The sequence below is a fragment of the Staurois parvus genome, unplaced genomic scaffold, assembly GCF_062004578.1.
Source record: "Staurois parvus isolate SC_StPar_1 unplaced genomic scaffold, SC_StPar_1.0 ptg000048l, whole genome shotgun sequence".
Lineage (NCBI taxonomy): Eukaryota > Metazoa > Chordata > Amphibia > Anura > Ranidae > Staurois > Staurois parvus.
In genome coordinates this window covers 1608133-1629477 of record NW_028317844.1, presented here as the reverse complement: position 1 = coordinate 1629477, position 21345 = coordinate 1608133, and the positions used below count along the sequence as shown (strand labels likewise).

The window sequence follows — 21345 nt, the reverse complement described above, 5'->3', positions numbered from 1 at the left end:
TAACTCAGGTGTAGAGTTTGACAGGAGGTACTGCTTGTAAAAACTCACTCATTGAGTTCAGTGGGGCCTATGCTGCAACCGCGTGTAGTGCATGCCACTGCAGTGCAGTAGCATTGCATTATAGGGCTAAATTAGTGATCCTGCCTTTGAACGTGGGTTGCTCTTCAGAGGGCACCGAATGGCACAGCAAGTCTGAAAGAGCCTTAACAGTATATTGTCTTTAGTATTGTATTAAAATGTATTTACATTATATGGCTCTATTTGTGAGAGTTTCTTGAAATAACATTTGAACATAAAAATTTTACTGTATGATGGTCATGTGAAGTAGTACTGTAAAGAGTAGGGGCAGGATGTCAGCTCCAGACTCCAGAGCTCAGCTCCATTCTGATTTCAACTCAGCTCCAGCTTCAGAGCTTATGTAAAAAATGTGATCATCTTCTTAGCAGCTCAAAGCAATGAAGCCAACTCCTGAGTCAGAGGCTTGCTAACCTTAGTCCAGATGGCAAATTTTATGACATTACCCTTGTTGTTATCAACAGTACCCATGCATGCAAATACCTCATACAGAATATACATTTGTGAATATAAAATCCTCATCGAAATGGTATAACATGGAGGAGAAAGTATTCAAATATGGAGAAAGTGTTCAAATGTTCTTGGTTCATAGTTGGAATTTGGAACAGCAGAGGTAATGTGCTTAGTCCATACCTTAGTCCATACAAGGCAAACCAGCTCCTGGTACATTTATTTTTAATGCCATCACAAGTCTCTGTTACTTCTGCTTTTTAAGTAAACCTGTCATGATAGAAATATGGAGGCTGTCATTGCCACTCTTCTTGCTAAAAGGCTCGTTTTCTGGCTGTTATACTGGCTTTAGTACTTTTCGAGTCACTAACTGCTAGCTTCTTCTGGGTAAGTGACTCAAAGCATTGAAGGACAAGCCAGGCATCTAGCATTTTCTAAAGGATAGTTCAGCAGTTTCAGCCTTCACTTTTCTCTCATGACATGCTACCTTTAACTGATCACCAGAGGTTAATTGTACAGCTAACCAAAGATCGGATTTATTTTTGTCCAGCAAATCAAAGTTTGATAATTGGCAAATATTGAATAAGCTGCTATTCCAGCATGATAGAAGATAATTCTCTGCGGACCATTGCTACGAATCATACTGAGGTGTGGTCAGTAAAACTGCTGTGATATCTGTGTGAAATCTGCAATACCACTAGCACATACAAATAGAATGACAACAATTTCCAGAAAAACACATTACAATTTCACAATATTTTAGAGCATCATCATTTTTATGCGCATCCTGTTTATTTAGAAAATGTTTATGGAAATGGATGAAAAATGGTCCCACCTAATGCTAAGGGTAATTTAGACATGTGACATTGGAAAGAAGATATTACAGAAGATGTTTTAGAATAAAAGTCAGGTACATTGCAACAAATGTATTTTCTAAACCTGGACATAAAATGAGTCAAATCATAGGTGACTTTGAGATCTGCTTAATATGTAGGTATGATAGACACCATGATAGTAATGGTGAAGTTGCATTTGGCACATACCCAGTGGAAAAAGGATTTGAACATTCTTCTCAGACTGTTTTTCATTTTAGATACATACATCAATTGATAGTTATGTCCCTTAACTCTATGGTTTTAGCTGCTGATGACCAAATGGGTCAAATAGATACTGTAGATAGCTTTACCAGTACCTAAGATTTCAGATTTCACCTGCACTGACTCCTCATCATTACTTGGCATCAGGCCACATAACAGGCTGTAGAACTTTAGACCTTTGATCTTTTCGTCCATCAAACCGGGCAATTGAGAATCATTTTAACACATTTTACTTTTCCTTTAGAAAGTGCAGATATTTTTTTTACCTGTGTAATACACATGTACCAGTATATCCCTTTACAGCACAGTGATCAGGTGAATCTAAGAACTGCTGTGCTCTTCATCAATAGCAAGGAAAATTTAATTTATACCAGTGGGTCCATAAGTGCCCTGAGATGTACATGTACCTGGCAGTAACCTCTCAGACATCATCTGTTGTATTATAACTTCACATAAGCAAATCCGTAGTTTGCTTTAGGACATGCTATTTGCTGGACATGTTGAAAGTTACTATAAACAAGCCTGTATGGTAGCCTCCGACTCACATAACTTACAATGAACTTTCAGGGGGGTTAGGATGTGCTTCACTCATTGCTTCTAAATTGAGCACAGCTCTGCAGTTATTGTGACATCTAGTGGCCACACCTAAATATGTTCATTGAAAAACGGTGGTGTTTAGCAATGTTTCTCAACCTTTTTTCACTCAAGGCACCTTTTAAAATTATGGACAGTCCCAAGGCACCCTTTAAAATTATGGACAGTCCCAAGGCACCCTTTAAAAGTATGGACAGTCCCAAGGCACCCTTTAAAATTATGGACAGTCTTGAGGCACCCCATTTTAAAATGGGGTGCCTCTAGAGTCTCTAGACTGTCCATAATTTTAAAAGGGCACCCCATTCTAAAATGTGAAAAACTATTCTAATAGTTTTATATAACTCAGCGACATCCACACACATAGGACACCCAACATTAGAAGTGATTTATTCTTCCAAAGAAAATACACTTTTGCAAACTAGTACTGACTAGTATTCCAATGTTTCTCTTCTTCCTCAGTTTTTCTCCATCACAGAGCTAATGTGACCCCAGCACTGTGGGAGAGGGGCAGGGGAGGGCCAAACTAGTATGCTGTGCAGGCAGCTGATATCCTCCTTATCAACTAATGATGTCACTGGTTGTCAGGCCGCCGGCTAGAAGGTCGTAATGGATGCACAATGAAAACCTCTGGCTTTGTGTAAGTAAAAGGCAGGCTTGTTCTACCCACTGGATTGTATACAAGTTTTGGCCAATTTTAGACATTTTGCCAAGGCACCCCTGAAGAAACCCCAAGGCACCCCAGGGTGCCTGGACACCCTGGTTGAGAAAGGCTGGTTTACAGAAGCAAATATTTATAGTTTCTATGTATCTGTAAGGCTTAGTTTAGGCTGCTTTCACACTGATGCAATTTTGTTGTGTTTTTACTGTTAAAAGCATAACAAAAATACAGTCCCTTTAAATCCTGTGGAAGTGTTCATACCACTGCGCTGTAGGTGTGGTGCATTTTGAAAAGTCCTGCTTGCAGCATCTTTGGTGCAGTTTTCAAAAATGCATCAAAAACGCACCTGTGTTGCATTTATGAGTCACGTGTCCAAGTTTCACAGGTGCATGCTGGTAATAGGCACCCAGAAAACACAATGGAAATGCAGCACAGACATATGCATTTTTACCAAGTATTTGCAGTGGAGCGGTGTGACAGCAGCCTTACACTCACGGTTGAGAATTGGGAAAAATAGGAGGTTGAGCTCACTTCAACATACCCAATGGGGCAGCCCTGCAATTGTGAGCCAAACACTGAGCTCGGAGTTGCAATGCAGTACTCCCATTCAAACAGTCAAAAGAAAAAAGGCCTAGTTTACACTTTTCACATTTTGGATAGCGAGAGTTTCAACTTCTATCATTTTTTTTTGCCATTTGTACACGATTAAGGAGATTTCACTTCATTTCCTATCCCATGGGCAAAACTGGAAGTGAGAGGAAATCTCTCCATAGTGAGAGAATCACTGGTTGTCAGCAGGGTCACCAGTACTAGTATTCCCTTTATTCCTGTTCTTCTGACAAGCCACATTTTAGGATTTTGTTCACTTTTACTCTCATTGATAAAAATAAACAGGACAATTAGAGAGGGTGAAACTCCCTAATGGGGACGCAGACAGCAAAAAAGGCCATATAGGTATTTTAATCCCTCTCCATACTATCTAAAACAAAAAAAAATGTTTTCCCTTAGTTATATTTTGACTAGAGGTCTATTCATTTTACAAGAATTCCTTTCTGCTTATAATACAGAAGTAGTATATACTTTTATTTTTTTGAGGGGGAAAGGGACAGCACAGCACTTTACAGTATAAACACAATTCAATACAAGGGGGTTAGGATTATTATATATAATGATAATAATAAAAAAAAATGTATTTTAATAAAATATTATTTTCCATAAAATTGTCCTTGATGGCAAAAGATCTGTAGTTTGGCTTCCAGATTCCATCATTGATTTCACTGTCCAATGAGGCCTCTAGAAAGGTTCTACAGTGACCTGTAGCTCACTTTCTAGATACCTTTTGCCATTTTCCTCACAATTTGAGCTGTTTTCCTCCTACAGTATCTCTCACAGCTCACCCACTTTGTCCACATGCATGGCTTAATTTTGCCACCCAAGCTATTCCAGAAGACCTGTGAGCATAGCAGTCCTGTTGTTTTCTTTCTCACGACCCACTGAGTGTCTCCTCTCCTGCAGTGTCTGCCTTACTGTGTCACCCTAATGCAAGTATTCAGGCAGTATAGCTGGCTTCTGTGTTTATAACCCATTGCAGCTCCCTTTCCCATAAGGCAAGCAGGCCTACCAGTACTCGATTCCCCCCAGGTCTTATACACAATGCTATAGTGCCTGACCACCTCACCGGGACAGGCTCAAACTAAGCACAACAAACAGATACTTGCGGTTGCCAGACAGGCAGAGTATTATTATTATTATTATTATTATACAGCATTTATATAGCACTAAAAGGTTTGCTCAGCGCTGTACATTATAGTGGGGGACAGAACAAGAGACAATACAGTAACAAAACAAAACACGAGGGATTCAAGGGCCCTGCTCTTTCAAGCTTACAATCTAAGAGGGAGGGGATAGTGGTACAGGAGGAAGTGGCTGTGGGGGATGGAGTGGTAGGAGGAGTGGAGGAGATCGGCTGTTAGGTGAGGGCGGGGTAGGCTTCCCTGAAGAGATGGGTTTTCAGGGTGCGTCTAAAGGTGAGGAGGGAAGGTGACAGTCTGATGGATTGGGGTAGTGAGTTCCAGAGGATGGGGGAAGTCCTGGAGAAGTCCTGCAGTCGGGCGTGGGAGGTGGAGACCAGGGAGCTAGAAAGTAGGAGGTCTTGTGAGGAGCAAAGATTACGGGTTGGGTGGTATTTGGGTATCAGGTCGGTGAGGTAGTTTGGGGCAGTGTTATGAATGGCTTTGTATGTCTGTGTTAGTAGTTTGAATTTAATGCATTGGGCAATCGGGAGCCAGGGGAGGGAATGACAGAGGGGGGTGGCAGAAGAGGAACGGTTGGTAAGGTGGATGAGTCTGGCCGCTGAGTTCAGGATAGACTGAAGCGGGGATAGTCTGCGATGAGGTAGGCCGGTGAGAAGGGAGTTGCAGTAGTCCAGACGTGAGATAATAAGGGAGTGAACGAGTTGTTTAGTAGTGTCTGGGGTTAGGAACGAACGTATTTTGGAGATGTTGCGGAGGTGGAGCCTGCATGAGTTTGCCAACGATTGGACATGGGGTTGGAAGGACAGGTTTGAGTCTAGAGTGACACCTAGGACTTTGGCTTGTGGGGTGGGACTGATGGTGGAGTTGTTGGTCGTGATGGAGAGGGTGAGGGGGGGGGCACGGGCTGGGGGGAAAATCAGGAGCTCGGTTTTGGAAAGGTTCAATTTGAGGAAATGGTGCGACATAGAGCCCATCAAAAGGAATTAATGTGACACATATATAATGCGCCGCTAATTATCACCAATATTAGGAGTGGTATTTTTTGGAATAAATTTTACATGGTATTTAAAGTGGCAGCTGATTGGATATAATATTGAATATTTAAAAGCATCAATTGGCGCGGTTTAGTGATTAACATACTTTTAAGAATCCCTCTATAAAATAATTATTAGAAGGTCAGCTGAAAAATAATGATTTTTTTTTTTTTCATGTTTTGAGAACATTTTTCATTTTATACAATCATTGTTTTTTACGCCTTTCTTCTTCCAGGTTGTTCTTTCATTTCCGATCTTCTGTGGTCTTGGTCACTCAAATTGTTTTGTAGGGATACTAATTACATGAAAATTGTTAATTCTGTTACCAAATGAGAAACATTTTTCAAAGGTGCATGCGCAACCTTTGAAGATGGCGGACTCTTAATCTAGAGTAGAGGTTGTAGCAATCGTACCCACAGAGATGGACACGGTTCAACCATTTTGCTCCAACCTCCATCTTGGCAAAGGATCATCTTGTACAAATATATCTTTTCTCATCCCCCCTCTCTGAGATCCACAGTGACATGTGGTTGGTGTGTGTTGGAAGGGTCACAGGCTGGCCAGAGCACAGCAGGGAGCTCCAAGCTATAAAACCTCTCTGAGCTGGGTGCCAGACTGTCTAAGCAACTGTGCAATCTGGCACCTCGTAAAAGGATAACCCAAGCCTTCCCCTGAGTTCAAAGACATTCCAGAGGAGTAAGAAGCTAGATAACACTTTTAAAATCCATTTTTCCCCTATGTCTCATATCTTGGAATATGAGAGACTTACATAAAAACCAGGCATATCTTCAGATTGGTCACAAGAAGGCAATGTCGCAAACTTGCGCATGAGAGATGGATGCGGTTCAACCATTTTGGCTTCAACCTCCATCTTGGCGAAGGGATTAACCATCCTGTCAATGAGAGTCCAGGTACAAGGAAGGCAAGGTCCAGAATAGTCAGGAACAAATCCGTAGTGATTCCGTAGTCAAAAGGCAGGCAGAGTTCAGAGAATAGTCGATATTTGATCCGAAGTTGTGAATAAGAGAATCTAGACAGCAGAGCAGGACAAACAGGGAGCTTGAGCATGTGTGACCAGCACTATCACAAGCATGAAACTGCAGGCCTGGCTGGCTTAAATCAGGTCTCCACACAGAGACTGGCTACATCAATCACCTTGCAGGTGGATAAGCAGACAGGGAGAATGTATCACAACAAAAATCAGAATCAGGATGCTGGAATACGACCAGGAACATTGATGGAGCAGGAGCACTACACGTTCCTGACATACTGCCATTTTTATGCCATACATCTGAATCCTGATGCTAAGATTTTTTGTCCGGTGCAAATATAAGCTTTGGCTACAGCTTCTTATATATCCTCTCCTCAATATGTCCACTTTGCCTCTCCCGTGATATCCATTTTATGAATATTTTAAGGTACAGGATATGTCTACCAAACTGTTCTGTGATTGTGAAGGTGAATGGGAGGAACATTCACAGTGGAGTTAAGAATAATGACTATAACAAAGTTTCATTTTTTGCCAAATTCCCCACTTTTTCCTTATTGCTCTCCCCATTTCGACTTTGCCCCCTAGTACAAATCTCAGATCAGCCAAAATCCTCCTAGTTTGCACTAGCTGCTTTGGTTCTATAGTCATCTTTTTTTGCTGGCAAGCCACACCATACTCCTCATATGTAGCATTTGTTTCTAAGCCTCACACTGTAGCCTACAGGTTGATGGCTTAAAAAAGATATGCAGAATTGCCATAGTGAATTTATCCTTAAATGCAACAGATTCCAAATGTACTATTTTTCAGAGCTCAGCACTATAAGGTTCATAGCACACAGCTGAATTTAGATACACAACACTGTATAATAGGAGTCTCCCAACTTTCTAAACAAAGGGCCAGTTTACTGTCCTTTAGACTTTGTGGCCAGACTGTGGGCAGTGAGTGTAAACATTGCATCTTATTAGGTGGCTGGGGGGGGAGGGTAGCGCCCTGTTGTTGGTATTAGTGGGAGGAATAGTGTGCCATCATTAGTATCAGTAGAATAAATAGTGCCCCATCATTGGTATCAGTGGGAGGAACAGTGCCTATCATTGGTATCAGTGGGAGGAATAGTGCACCATCATTGGTATCAGTGGGAGGAATAGTGCCCCATCATTGGTATCAGTGGGAGGAATAGTGCCCCATCATTGGTATCAGTGGGAGGAATAGTGCACCATCATTGGTATCAGTGGGAGAAACAGTGCCTGTATATAGTAGTAAAACTCTGTATAGGGGTACAGAGCAGTATATTGAATCACAGACCTTGTTATAACAAAATAAAACTATATATAGAAGCATAACATTGAATAAAAAATTATTAGGATATATAACAATGCAGATTAGTATATGGTCTCTCAGAGCCGTATCTAGCATTAGTGAACTGTATATAGCAGTGTTCAGTTGTATAAAGTTGCATATAGAGGCACAGAGCATACATGCCAATTATTCCTGAAAGCTAAATGCAGCAAGCAATTGCTAAAACAAACATGCAATAATTGGGTATATACTGTAACAGAACAGTGCGTGATAAGCACACCAACTCAATAGAAAAGTGCCCCTTGAAACTTTTGGCAACTATGGGTATTAAAGGGGCAACATAATAGTGTTCCAACTCAGCAGATATGAATATAAATATAAAGCATTTATCTGCAGTGACATATTTTACTTATACAATTTTTTAAAATTGACCCGAGAAACATGAGCCCTGAGAAAAGATAACTTTTGAATGTGATGAATGATATTTTATATTATACAGTAGTTGTTGGGACAACTCAGTTTCATGCTGGCACCCTCCGTCCAATCATGACAGATACAAAGTACTTTGGGAATAATGCAATTCAGGCACTGAGGTGTGGAATGCAGAATTCAAAGTCTTTTATTATTGTTTGAGCTTAAATACAGAGATAACACCAAATACTTCTGGTGGTATCCATAAAGCACAAATCAGAATACATGATAGATGTTACAATAACTCACTATATGGTGCGTAATAGAAATATAGCAAACAAAATTATAAGTTCTGCAAACCTTCATGGCCGAGGACTCCTATAGATAACAATATTCCAGTCCTCAGAGAACATTCTGTTTATGAAAATAAGGCAGGCCATAGATGGGCCATTTATCGGCCGAATTTTCGGCCGATAAACGAGAAATCGGTCGGCCCCGTTGTCGATGCTGCCACCCATGTCCACGAAAAATGACCGTTTTTTGCGGATTTTCCAGCATGACCTATAAAAATAAATGAGGAGATCCGCAAAAAACAGCCGACGGGCTGGCCCCAATAACGGCGTGATTATCGGCCGATTTTTTTGTGCGGATGAAAATTCGGCCGATAAACGACCTGTCTATGGCCTGTATAAATGTTGGTTAGTAAACACAAAGCAAAGGTTAGTTAACTATTAACCCTTTCAGTAGTCTTGATTTAATATGCAGATTAGGTTTTTATCTATTCATGAACTCTAGGACTGAAATGTGTAATTTCTGTTTAAAGGTATAAGCACAGTGCATAAAATTACCAAGACAACTTTTAACTTCTTTTATGCATTAACCATTGTTCAACTGTAGAGATCACAGATAAAGCCATGGGTTTCCAATTAGAATGCCTTGTAATAAAAGCTTCATTGCTTTATTCCTGAGTTTACCATGAGTCCTTCAATAATCTTTATAATTTTGGAATATTGCCTAACAGCTTCCTTTTTGCCTAACAACTTCCTAAGTTTTTAGATTACTAGCATATGGATTGTAAGCTCCATGAGCGGGGCTCTCCTATTCCTTCTGTATTGAACTGTATTGTAATTGGACTGTCCCCCTTTATATTATAGAGCACTGCATAAACTGTTGTCGCTATATAAAGTTTGTATAATAATGATAATAATAATGTGGGCCTTAGAAGATATCTGAAAATTTATGACCATTAACTGAACAGTGCCTTTGTCTTTTTTTTTAATAAAGGAAGTAGCATGACTATCTAGGAGTGTCTAAAGTTACTCTTTTCATGGTCTCATATAAATATCTTTGGTGGCTATTTCACTCAACCAAATTTTGTTTTTTACTCTATAAACTGGCTTTGGAGTATGACATGGAATTTAATTGGTCTATAAAAACAGTAGATTTTCTTTCTTTTACTTGGCATAAATGATCACTGTTGTATTTTATAGGCAACTTCGACGTTTTTTAGCATGATTTGCAATGGATGTTATGCAATAGTATAGCGATATTTTAGACCTTGCAGTTTTAATGCAGATGTTTCCACTTAAATTGCAATGGCCTTTCATTTAGTGAGGACCCCCCGCTTTGTTAAAACACTGCACTAAACTGAAAAAAAAAAAACATGTTGGAATGGGGAAGGGGGAATGCTATTACTTAGGCACAGGCTTAGGTTAGGCTCTTAACAATCCCTATAACAAAGCAAATCTAAATTGTTGGAATTCAGAATGTTTTTATATTTCAATACTTATTTTAGTACTGACATAAATAAATATATAAAAACTATAGATTTGTTTTGGTTTATTTTTGTGTCCTCTAAAACAAATATTCATAATGGTCTTTTTTTGTTTCCATAGCATGGGTGAACTCATTGTCAATGGGAATGATCTTCTTCTGCTCCCCTGTGGTCAGTGTGTTTACGGATATATTTGGGTGTCGGAAGACAGCAGTAGTAGGAGCCGCTGTTGGTATAATTGGTCTTCTTTCCAGTTCTTTTGTTGGGTGAGTTCATCAAAAGTGATCTTCTAAGATGAGTTTAAGATGTCTTCCTTCCAGAACCTTGATAATTGTTCAGATGCCAGGAAGAAAATTTAATTTTTGTTTTTCACCTATCACTAACCTGTACCGGGAGCCAAGCAAGTTCTGCGCCATCTGCCAAACTAACATGCAGCCCCCAACTTCCTTGATGGCCACATAAAATTGTATTATTTCCTTGATATTGAAAAAAAAGGTTGTTGCTTTGGCCCCTTCTGTGCTCAAATCATGTGCCACTGGAGATAAAAAAATATATTGAAAACAATGGTATTGCTGGTTTTACCATTTAAATTAAATGTGTAATCTTGTAAAAATGAATTTCCTGATGATAATGACTTCATCAATATGTGTTGATACACTGAAACATCAGTTTCCCACTATATAATGTTCCACAATGGTTGTGCTTTACTGATTCTCACAATGCAAATTCAGTAATCTCTTGAACACAATGGCATTGCTTGTACCAGGCACCCAGGGCATGTGTCTCACATCTCTTCTGTGATGCCCTGGGTCCAAAACACTGCAACCTCCAGCAATTTTTTTAAATTGCAAACAGAACTCAGATACCATGGCAGGATTCCAGCCCAGAGTCAAAGTAGACTTCTCCTTGTCTTTGATATGTCACAATATACAGCTGAGGGATGGATTTCCTGTTATTCTAAACTGTCACGGCCTGGAAAACTTAGATCATGGGTTATTACAGGTATGCAGATTACTTTCCATACTATTATGGAATAATGTGGGTGTGCGTGTGTGTGTGGGGGGTTAGAGGGGTAGAGTTGTATACTTGGGGGGTAGAGTTGTGTAATGGGGGCTTGGAGGGGGCAGAGATGCATACAGAGGAAGTTGAGTGGGGAGAAATATGCATGGAGTGGGCGGTGGAAGGAGAGAGGAGAAATTTGTAGTTGGGGGCTTAAGGGGGGGAAAGATGTAGTATGCTAGGAGGTTGAAGGAGGAGAGATATGTACTGAGGGGCAGATTTGTGTACTGGGGGAATTCTGTATACTTTGGGCAGAGATGTGTACAGGGGGCAGAGATGTGTACTGAAGGTGAGAGAAATGTGTACTGAGAGGTTGGAGGGGGAGAGATTTCCAAAGGGGGAGGGGGAGAGAGATGTGTCCCAGGAAGGAAGGAAAGATGTGTTCTGAGGAGGATATGTGTACTAGGGGGAGATGGGAGATTTTACCCTTGCACTCTATGTAGTGCACACTGACCTGTACATTACATACCCCTGACCCCTGCACACTATAAATGATATACTCTTAACCCCTACACTCTGTGCATTATGAACTCCTGACCCCAAAACTCTGTACATTATATGTACTCCGGGCTCTGCATTCTGTACAGTATATACTTCTAGCACTGCTCTTTGTGCAATACGAACCCCTGACCCCTGTGCATTATGTACTTTTGACCCTCGCACTCTGCATTATATACTCCTGACCTCTCCACTCTGTGCATTGTATACCCCTGACCTTTGTATTGTTTGTGGTATGAACTCATGATCCCTGCACTCTGTGCATTATGTACTTCTGGCCCTTAAACTATGTGCATTATGTACTTCTGGCCCCTGCACTCTGTACATTACATACTCCTTGCCCCTGCTCTCTGCGTGAAACAAACTCCTGACCCCTGCACTTTGTGCATTATGGGCTCCTGGTCCCTGAATTCTGTATACTACATACTCCTATCTCCTGTGTTTTGTGCGATAAGCACACCTAACCCTGTGCGTTACACTCCCCTGCATGCTGTGCATTTGCACTACTGGCCCCTGAACTCTGTGTTATATACTCCTGAACATTGCACACCATATTATTTACCCCTGAACCCTGCACTCTGTGCATTATGTACTTCTGACTCCTGCAATCTGCGTGTTAAAAACTCCTGCCCCCTGTGCATTTTCTACTCCTGGCCCTTGCACTCTGTATAATATATACGCCTAGCACTCTGTGTAATATACATTCCTGACCCCTGTAGTTTGTGCATTATGAACTCCTGATACCTGTACTCTGTGCATTATGCACCCCTCACCCCTACACTCTGTGTGTCAAACTCTCCTGGCCCCTGCAGTTTGTGCATTATGTACTTCAAGCTTCTGCATTCGGTGTGTTACCTACTCCTGATCCCTCCAATATATACACTATGTTGTACATTTTATACTCCTGACCTATACACTCAGTACATTACATACACTATATTGCCAAAAGTATTGAGACACCTGCCTTTACACACACATGAACTTTAATGGCATAGTCCGTAGGGTTCAATAGTGAGTTGACCCACCCTTTGCAGCTATAACAGCTTCAACTCTTCTGGGAAGGCTGTCCACAAAGTTTAAGAATGTGTCTATGGGAATGTTTGACCATTCTTCCAGAAGCGCATTTGTGAGGATAGGCACTGACATCGGTTGAGCCCGCCTGGCTCGCAGTTTCCGCTCTAATTCATCCCAAAGGTGTTCTATTGGGTTGAGGTGCAGGCCGGTCAAGTTCCTCCACCCCAAACTCTCTCATCCATGTCTTTATGGATCATGCTTTGTGCACTGGTGCGCAGTCATGTTGGAACAGGAAGGGGCCATCCCCAAACTGTTCCCAAAAAGTTGGGAGCATGAAACTGTCTAAAATGTCCACAAAATCTGAAGGCCACACAAAGTTTAGAGGTTTTTAGCTATTGATTCTGCAGACATTTGGCAACTTCTACGCACTGTGCGCTTCGGCATGCGCTAACCCTGCTCTGTCATTTTACGTGGACTACCACTTTGTGGCTGAGTTGCTGTTGTTCCCAGTTGCTTCAACTTTGTTATAATTCCATTAACAGTTGGATGTGGAATATTTAGTAGCAAGGAAATTTCACAGATGGACTTTTTTGCATAGGTGGCAACCTATCACAGTACCACACTTGAATTCACTGAGTTCCGGCAACCCATTCTTTCACAAATGCTGTAGAAGAAGTCTGCATGCCTAGGTGCTTAATTTAATACACCTGTGGCCATGGAGGTGATTGGAACACCTGAATCCAATGGTTTGGAGGGCTGGCCCAATATTTTTGGCAATATAGTGTACTTCTGACCCCTGCAATCTTTATGTTATATTGTACATTACATACAGTTGACCAAAGTGTTTATTGTCTAATTGCTATATTGTACATTAAATACTTTGATGAAATTGATTATTGTGTCAATATATGCCGATTTTTTTTTTTAAAGAGAAATGTATTCATGTTTACAGTTAAACAATAAACATTAAGTATATGATTCTGCCACATCTGAAGTGAGTCTGTGCATTTCACATATGGTTCTGTATATTAACAGTTATATACATACTGTATGTACATAATACGTTTAACATTTTTTACACATTTACAGTAAAGATAGGTAAAGAAGCCTCTGCATCCCAATTGACTTTTTTTGGCCTGCCTGAATGAGGATGCATGGAAAATCTCCCACTTTTTCACCATAAGGTCATCATTACAAGAGCCTAAAGGGGAGTATCCTTTCTATTTTGGACTTAAATTCCCTTAATAGTAATACCTTCAAATTCCAAAATGTTGTATGGAATCTACAAGGTTGGTTATTGCCTCTCTAAGACAAGAATACCTGACATCCATAGACATGCAAGATTCTTATCTGCATATTCCCATTTATCCACCTGATCAGTGCTTTCTGCAATTTGCAGTAGCAGTCATTTCCAGTTTTTTGTACTGCCTTTCAGCCTAACCTCTGCTTTGAGAGTATTTACAAAAGTCTTAGAACCTCTTTTTGCCCTTCTTAGAACTCAGGGCATCCGGGTTTCAGATTATCAAGTTGATCATCTCCTGAAGGACTCAACTCCTTTTTGGCTATCTGCAAAAATCCACAGGACAATTCAGATGCTCCAGACTTTTGTCTAGGTGATCAGTTTTCAAAAATCTGTTCTCCAGCTTTCATTTCCTCTGGAATACTGGTTCTGGAGATATCCCAAGCAAAGGTCTTTCTTTCAGAGAAGAAAATGCTCTCTCTGAGTCCACACTTGAGAACTGAGTTAAAAGACATCCAACAGTGAGAATCTTCATGAGATTCTCAAGCCTCATAGTAGCCTCCTTTGAGGCTGTAGCATTCACCCAATTTACTTAGAGACGTTTTCAGTATAACATAATTTCAATGTGGAACAAACATGCCCCCTCTCTCGTCCTGTACATGTTCCTATTCAAAAAAGCAAGGAATTTCCTAACAGATGCCATTCTTTCAGGCTGAGGAGGCGTGTTCCAGTCTCTCATGATCCAGGGAACATGGTCACTGGTAGCTAGGATCCCCATCAACATCTTGAAACTCAGACCAAAAAAAATTTGCTTTGCAAAACTGGACCAACTCTCTCTGCTAGAACACTCAATCACGGTACAATCAGACAATGCCTTTAGCTTTGCTTTCCCATATCAAAACCTTTATTTTAGGTGTACCTCACATCAAGTCCCCCTTGCAAGCACCCCATACCTCATTGGGATCTCAACTTTGTTCTCTCTGTCCTTCAGTAACTGTCCATGTGGGATGTCACCTTAGATGATATTACCTGCAAAGTGGCCTTTTTAGGTCACATTTTTCAGACAGGTATCTGAGTTGGCGCTCTCTCTTGCAAAGAGCCATTCCACATTCTTCACAGTGGCAAGGTAGCGCTAGCCTTTCTTCGTAGGGTGGTATCAGTTTTCCACCTAAATGAAGACATTGTTCTTCCATTGTTATGCCCTGCTCCAGAGCACCCAAAGGAGATTTCTCTTCCTTGCCTTGATATAGTCAAAACCAAAGGTGTCTACATTGAAGCAATAGCTTCGATCAGGAAGACAGATTCCCAGTGTGTCCTGACCTCTGGACCTCACAAAAGACACCCTGCTTCTAAATCCACCATTATGGATAAGATAATTATGGATAAGAAATCTGTGATCACTAGAGTTTACACACTCAGGGTCAATTCTCATCCTGTGTTTTTACACCCCAACTCCACCAGGTCGTTGCATGTTTCCTGGGCATTTTGGCACCAAGCTTAGGTGGTCCAGCTTTGTAAGGCTGCCATCTGGTCCTCTGTTCATTCCTTTTCAAAGTTTTAAAAGGTGGAGTCCAATCTTCTGCGAATGCAAGGTTCTTGCAGCGGGACTTTGATATTGGGTCTGTTGACCCTTGCTGTTGCCTGTTGGGACAGTTCTGTTGCCATGTTGTTGCCCATCCTTCACAGTTATAGCTTGGGAACATCTCAGGGTTTATGAATACTCAGTCTGCATCCTGTACAGTTCAGTTAAGAAAAGAGAAATGTTGACTTTCTAGTAAATTCAATATCTTGGAGTACAGTACAGAAAACTGGCCACCCTCCCCTCCATTCCTTGGTTACTTTGCATAGCTTGCTACAAAACTGAAGACACATGGAGTGGGGTAGGGGTTAAAGGGGGGGCATCCAGGGGTCGTGTTGTCTAAAGCTTTGCCAGTGTCCAGTCACCTGAAGGTACAAGCCTATAACCAAGGGTCTATTAATACTTTGCATGTGCCTTGTACTGTATTCAAAGATATGGAATTTACAGGTAAGTCATAGTTCGTCTTTTTAAAGATATTGATTTGGCCTAGCAGGTTTAGGGGCAATTTGGACCAGCTCTGTAGACAACTTTTGAGTCTCAGGATAAGTGGATAAAGATTGCTAGTAATGTAATTTTGTAGCAGTCTTTGTATCAACATACCTAAGTACCCAAATTTATCCACAGTGTTCAGTGAGCAGGAGTTAGAGACACAAGGGATGAATTCCTGATCAAGTGGAAATATAGTGGATGTTTCCAAGTTCACTCAAAACCCTGAAAAATTTTCAGTTTCTCATATCAACAACAGTCTGTCCAAGGAATGTCTGGGGATGTGACAGGTACATTAGCACTTTCTGTTCCAGACCATTGATAGTCAATTCTTGCACCCTTGTGTCTGACCAAATTAGCTCAGCAAGCAGTTTGATGGCCACTACAAACAAAAGTAGGGACAGATAGCCATCTAGAAAGTTCAATAACTCTCTCACTAAAAGTCCTTATAGATATTTAGATCAATTACAAGCCCTTCAAGGAATCACTTCAAAGGAAGGAATTTTTCTCAGCTGATCCTAAATCCTTCCCTTCATGACTATTTAGATAAGATGTCAACTCACCAGAGGTAGTGACTGTCTTACTCAAAAAATGCAACAGCAATTTAAATATAAAAAAGCTGCTGGCACTTACATAAATTACTGCCACTCAGATAACCAGTGTTGAGGTACGACCTCTCGGTCTCTTGACAGAGAGCGAGAGGTCGTGCCGCCAGACTGGTTAGTCGAGTGGTGGTGTTTGATGTAAGTGCCAGCAGCTTTTATAGATTTATGCGTTTTTTTAAACTGTACATTTTTAACATTTTGTTGTTACTTGAAGAGTTAAATGAATGCTACATTAAATGGCGGCTTTGTTTTTATTGCCTTATAGTGATGTTTGAGCACAAGCGCATGAAGGGAAAGATTTTGGATCACCTGAGGAAAATTTCCTTCCTATGAAGTGATTCTTTAAAGGGACTTGTAATTGATCTGAATATCTATAAGGACTTTGATATGTTTAGTGAGAAAGTTATTGAACTCTCTATTGTTGTCTATGTCATTTGGGTTTGTTTTGTTTTTTTTGCAGCACTGCATTTATTATTTATGTTAGTACTATAAAACTCCTGTACAATAATAATAGTAATTGAAGTGGAGTGAGCGACCAAAAATTAATCTAGTTTGATCGGATTTGATATTTCAAAATATTACTTTATTTAATCTTGGTGTCAATACCTTCTCTAATATTTTTTATAAATACTGGTTGTTAAGTATAAATATAAGGTGCAGCGCTATACCTAAGTGCACTAAATAAATAAATATAAAGTGCAAAATAACTTTTCAAAGTGCTCTAAATATTACCACAAGGTACTATACTTTATGTGCAAAAATACTGTGCAACCCGTGTATTACAAAAGAATACAAATAAAGTGCAATTAGTGACAAACCAAATCACTGCAACATTTGTTATACATATTAATGAATCCAAATAAATAGTTTTTATAAAATAAATAAATAAAAAAGTGTCCAAATGCAACAAAAACACTTTTCAATCTTCATGCATGTGTCACACGTGTCCACACTGTGTGAATCCAAACTTTAGCCGTGATGGCCCCTCACCTCCTTGTCACGACCCCACAGGGTCAGCTCGCTTAAAACAGGATACCACTTTTTAGTAGCTCACCAGGACCTCACCCGCCTCTTATACTCTCTCAGCAGTCTCCTCCACGATTCATATACAGACACAAAAGAGACTCACATAGTGTAATCCTGTTTTAATTTGTGTAGTAAATGTAAAATAAAATTGCCCACTCACATTTATGTTCATCTCCTCATACGCCTTCAATCCCCCATGCTATGAATCTCCTGCATGGGTATTTCAATAGAGGGATTTCAAATATGGCCGCCACGCCGGAAATGACGTCACCGCGCTCCCAGAATCCTCCTCGCGTACCGACGCGTTGCGTCACGGTAACACGTGACTTCCTCAGGGTTGACCAGGGTCCTCAGGGTCAACCCTCAGGGTCAACCCTGAGGAAGTCACGTGTTACCGTGACGCAACGCGTCGGTACGCGAGGAGGATTCTGGGAGCGCGGTGACGTCATTTCCAGCGTGGCGGCCATATTTGAAATCCCTCTATTGAAATACCCATGCAGGAGATTCATAGCATGGGGGATTGAAGGCGTATGAGGAGATGAACATAAATGTGAGTGGGCAATTTTATTTTACATTTACTACACAAATTAAAACAGGATTACACTATGTGAGTCTCTTTTGTGTCTGTATATGAATCGTGGAGGAGACTGCTGAGAGAGTATAAGAGGCGGGTGAGGTCCTGGTGAGCTACTAAAAAGTGGTATCCTGTTTTAAGCGAGCTGACCCTGTGGGGTCGTGACAAGGAGGTGAGGGGCCATCACGGCTAAAGTTTGGATTCACACAGTGTGGACACGTGTGACACATGCATGAAGATTGAAAAGTGTTTTTGTTGCATTTGGACACTTTTTTATTTATTTATTTTATAAAAACTATTTATTTGGATTCATCAATATGTATAACAAATGTTGCAGTGATTTGGTTTGTCACTAATTGCACTTTATTTGTATTCTTTTGTAATACACGGGTTGCACAGTATTTTTGCACATAAAGTATAGTACCTTGTGGTAATATTTAGAGCACTTTGAAAAGTTATTTTGCACTTTATATTTATTTATTTAGTGCACTTAGGTATAGCGCTGCACCTTATATTTATATGTATTCACTCATGTTGGTAAGGAGTATTGTGTCAGCAGTTTGGTGAATAGGGCCCCATTTCTAGCACAGGAAGTTCTTGCATTCTGGTTGTTAAGTAGTTGCTGAGCAGGGGCGGACTGACCATTTGGAAATTTGGGCACTGCCCAAGGGCCCAGGGTCAGTAGGGGGCCCCATGAGATGCCCCTGGTACCTTTTTCATAGGCTTTTTGGAGTTTGGGCAAGGACACAGGGGCCCCATGATCCCCTATTGCCCAGGGGCCCGATGAGTTGTCAGTCCGCCCCTGTTGCTGAGTATTTTATTTATCTGTAATGGAAGCATTTCTTGTTTTAAAATTGATTGTGCTGTTTATGCTTGTCTGTGATACTCTCACTTGTGGGACAGTAATTAAAAGTATATTTTGAGGGTACAATCCTAGCCATGCCCCTGCTGGAACAACTGAAAACAATACACTCAATGGGGGAGATTTACTAAAACGTGTGCATTCAGAATCTGGTGCAGCTGTGCATGGTAACCAATCAGCTTCTAACGTCAGCTTGTTCAATTAAGCTTTGGTAATAAAACCTGGAAGCTGATTGGTTTCTATGTAAAGCTGCACTAGATTTTGCACTTTCTAGTTTTAGTAAATAACCCCACTGTGTAGCTGATATCAGATCCATTCTGTCTTTTAACTGATTGATTGGTTACCGATGTAAAGCTCTGAAGCAGCGAGACATATTAATTAAATCACGTCTTTATTGCCTCACAGCAAGCAATCAGATTCAAACTTCTCCTGTTTTAATTTTTCCAGTGCATTCCACTTGGAATATTATAGATGGTGGTGAGGTAACAAATGCCAATACATAACTTCTATTTTCTGTTCTTCTCTTTTCACAGGAGCCTAGACCCTCTTTATTTTACGTACGGTATATTATTTGCCTGCGGCTGCTCATTTGCTTACCAACCATCTCTTGTTATCTTGGGACATTACTTTAAGAAACGTCTAGGACTGGTCAATGGCATTGTAACCGCAGGCAGCAGCCTGTTTACTGTATCGTTGCCCTTTTTGCTGCGCTTTTTACTTGATGGTATTGGACTTGAGCACACCCTACGCGTCTTGTGTATTCTCATGTTTGTTCTCTTTTTGGCTGGATTCACCTACAAACCTCTTATACCTAGACAGAGAAATAGACGTTCAAAGTTCTTCAATTTCTCCATCTTTAAATCAAAGAGCTATTGCATATGGGCATTTGGAATTCCAGCTGCACTTTTCGGCTACTTTGTGCCTTACGTCCACTTGGTAAGCTGTCAATTTTTAATTTATACTTAGAACATTCTTATATGTATGCTATGTTTATTTCCCATCACCTACCATATTTTTCGCTCCATAAGACTCTCCTGACCATAAGACGCACCTAGGTTTTAGAGGAGGAAAACAAGAAAAAAAATATTCTGAACCAATAGACTGCAGACATAGTACAGGAAATATCCAGAGACTGCGGATGTACTACAGGAGATGACCAGAAACTGCAGACATAGTACAGGAGATGACCAGAGACTGCAGATGTACTACAGGAGATAACCAGAGACTGCGGACATAGTACAGGAGATGACCAGAGACTGCGGATGTACTACAGGAGGTGACCAGAGATTGCGGATGTACTACAGGAGATGACCAGAGACTGCGGATGTACTACAGGAGATGACCAGAGACTGCGGATGTACTACAAGAGAAAACCAGAGCCTGCAGATGTACTATAGGAGATGACCAGAGACTGCGAACATAGTACAGGAGATGACCAGAGACTGCAGACATACTACAGGAGATGACCAGAGACTGCGGACATAGTAAAGGAGATGACTAGAAACTGCGGACATAGTCCAGGAGATGACCAGAGACTTGCGGACCTTTGGGACCATTTGACAGGTACCCGCTCCCACTTCCACTGCGATCGCCTAGGCGATCAGAAGCAGAAATTGTCCTCTCCATTCACAAAGCACAGCGCTTCTCACGCATGTGCAGTGGGCACCCAGTTGTGAAACCGCAAGCTGTCACAGCCGGGTGCCCACACTGAAGATGCCAGGAGAGAAGATGGCCGGTGAAACCAGCGGTGATGAGGACACCGCTGGACCAAGGAACAGGTAGGATCGAGGAGCAGGTTATGCTGCACAGAAGAGCAGAACGGCCTGCCCTATGTTCTAACATGGGGGCAATACCGGGCCAGGGTTGATTTACTAAAGCCAAATAGACTATGAACTTTGCAAGGGCATTTGCTCCAGAGCAATTTGAAACTTTGCAATTAGAAAAAAAAAAAAAGCACAATTGGATGATGGAAGTCAGCAGAGCTACCCCTCATTTTCTAAGCTCTGAAGCAAATGCGCTTGTAGAGTGCAACTGCTTGCAAAGGGCAAGGTCTATTTGCATTTAGTAGATCAACCCCACTGTCTAGTGTCTTTTTTTTTGTTTTGGTTTGGTTTGTTTTTGTTTTTGTTTTTGTTTTGGTTTCTGGACTGTAAATGTCATGTGTAATCTATCAATTTGCAGGTCAATTAATCCTCAGAACAAAGGCAGTACAAACAGGGATACAAATATATATTTAAAAATGATATTCTTGCAGTGCAGGAAAGAGGA

The 21345-nt window shown here is 40.9% G+C and overlaps 1 protein-coding gene across 1 annotated transcript in view; it reads left to right on the top strand.

Annotated features, from left to right (window-relative positions):
- The window catches only part of SLC16A10 (solute carrier family 16 member 10), a 136278-nt gene that overhangs the window by 86064 nt on the left and 28869 nt on the right, over positions 1–21345 (top strand). Inside the window, exons 2-3 of the mRNA XM_089664525.1 lie at positions 10256–10400; positions 19611–20013. Of these exons, the coding sequence (XP_089520651.1) occupies positions 10256–10400; positions 19611–20013 (548 nt within the window). The remainder of the gene's footprint in view (positions 1–10255; positions 10401–19610; positions 20014–21345) is intronic.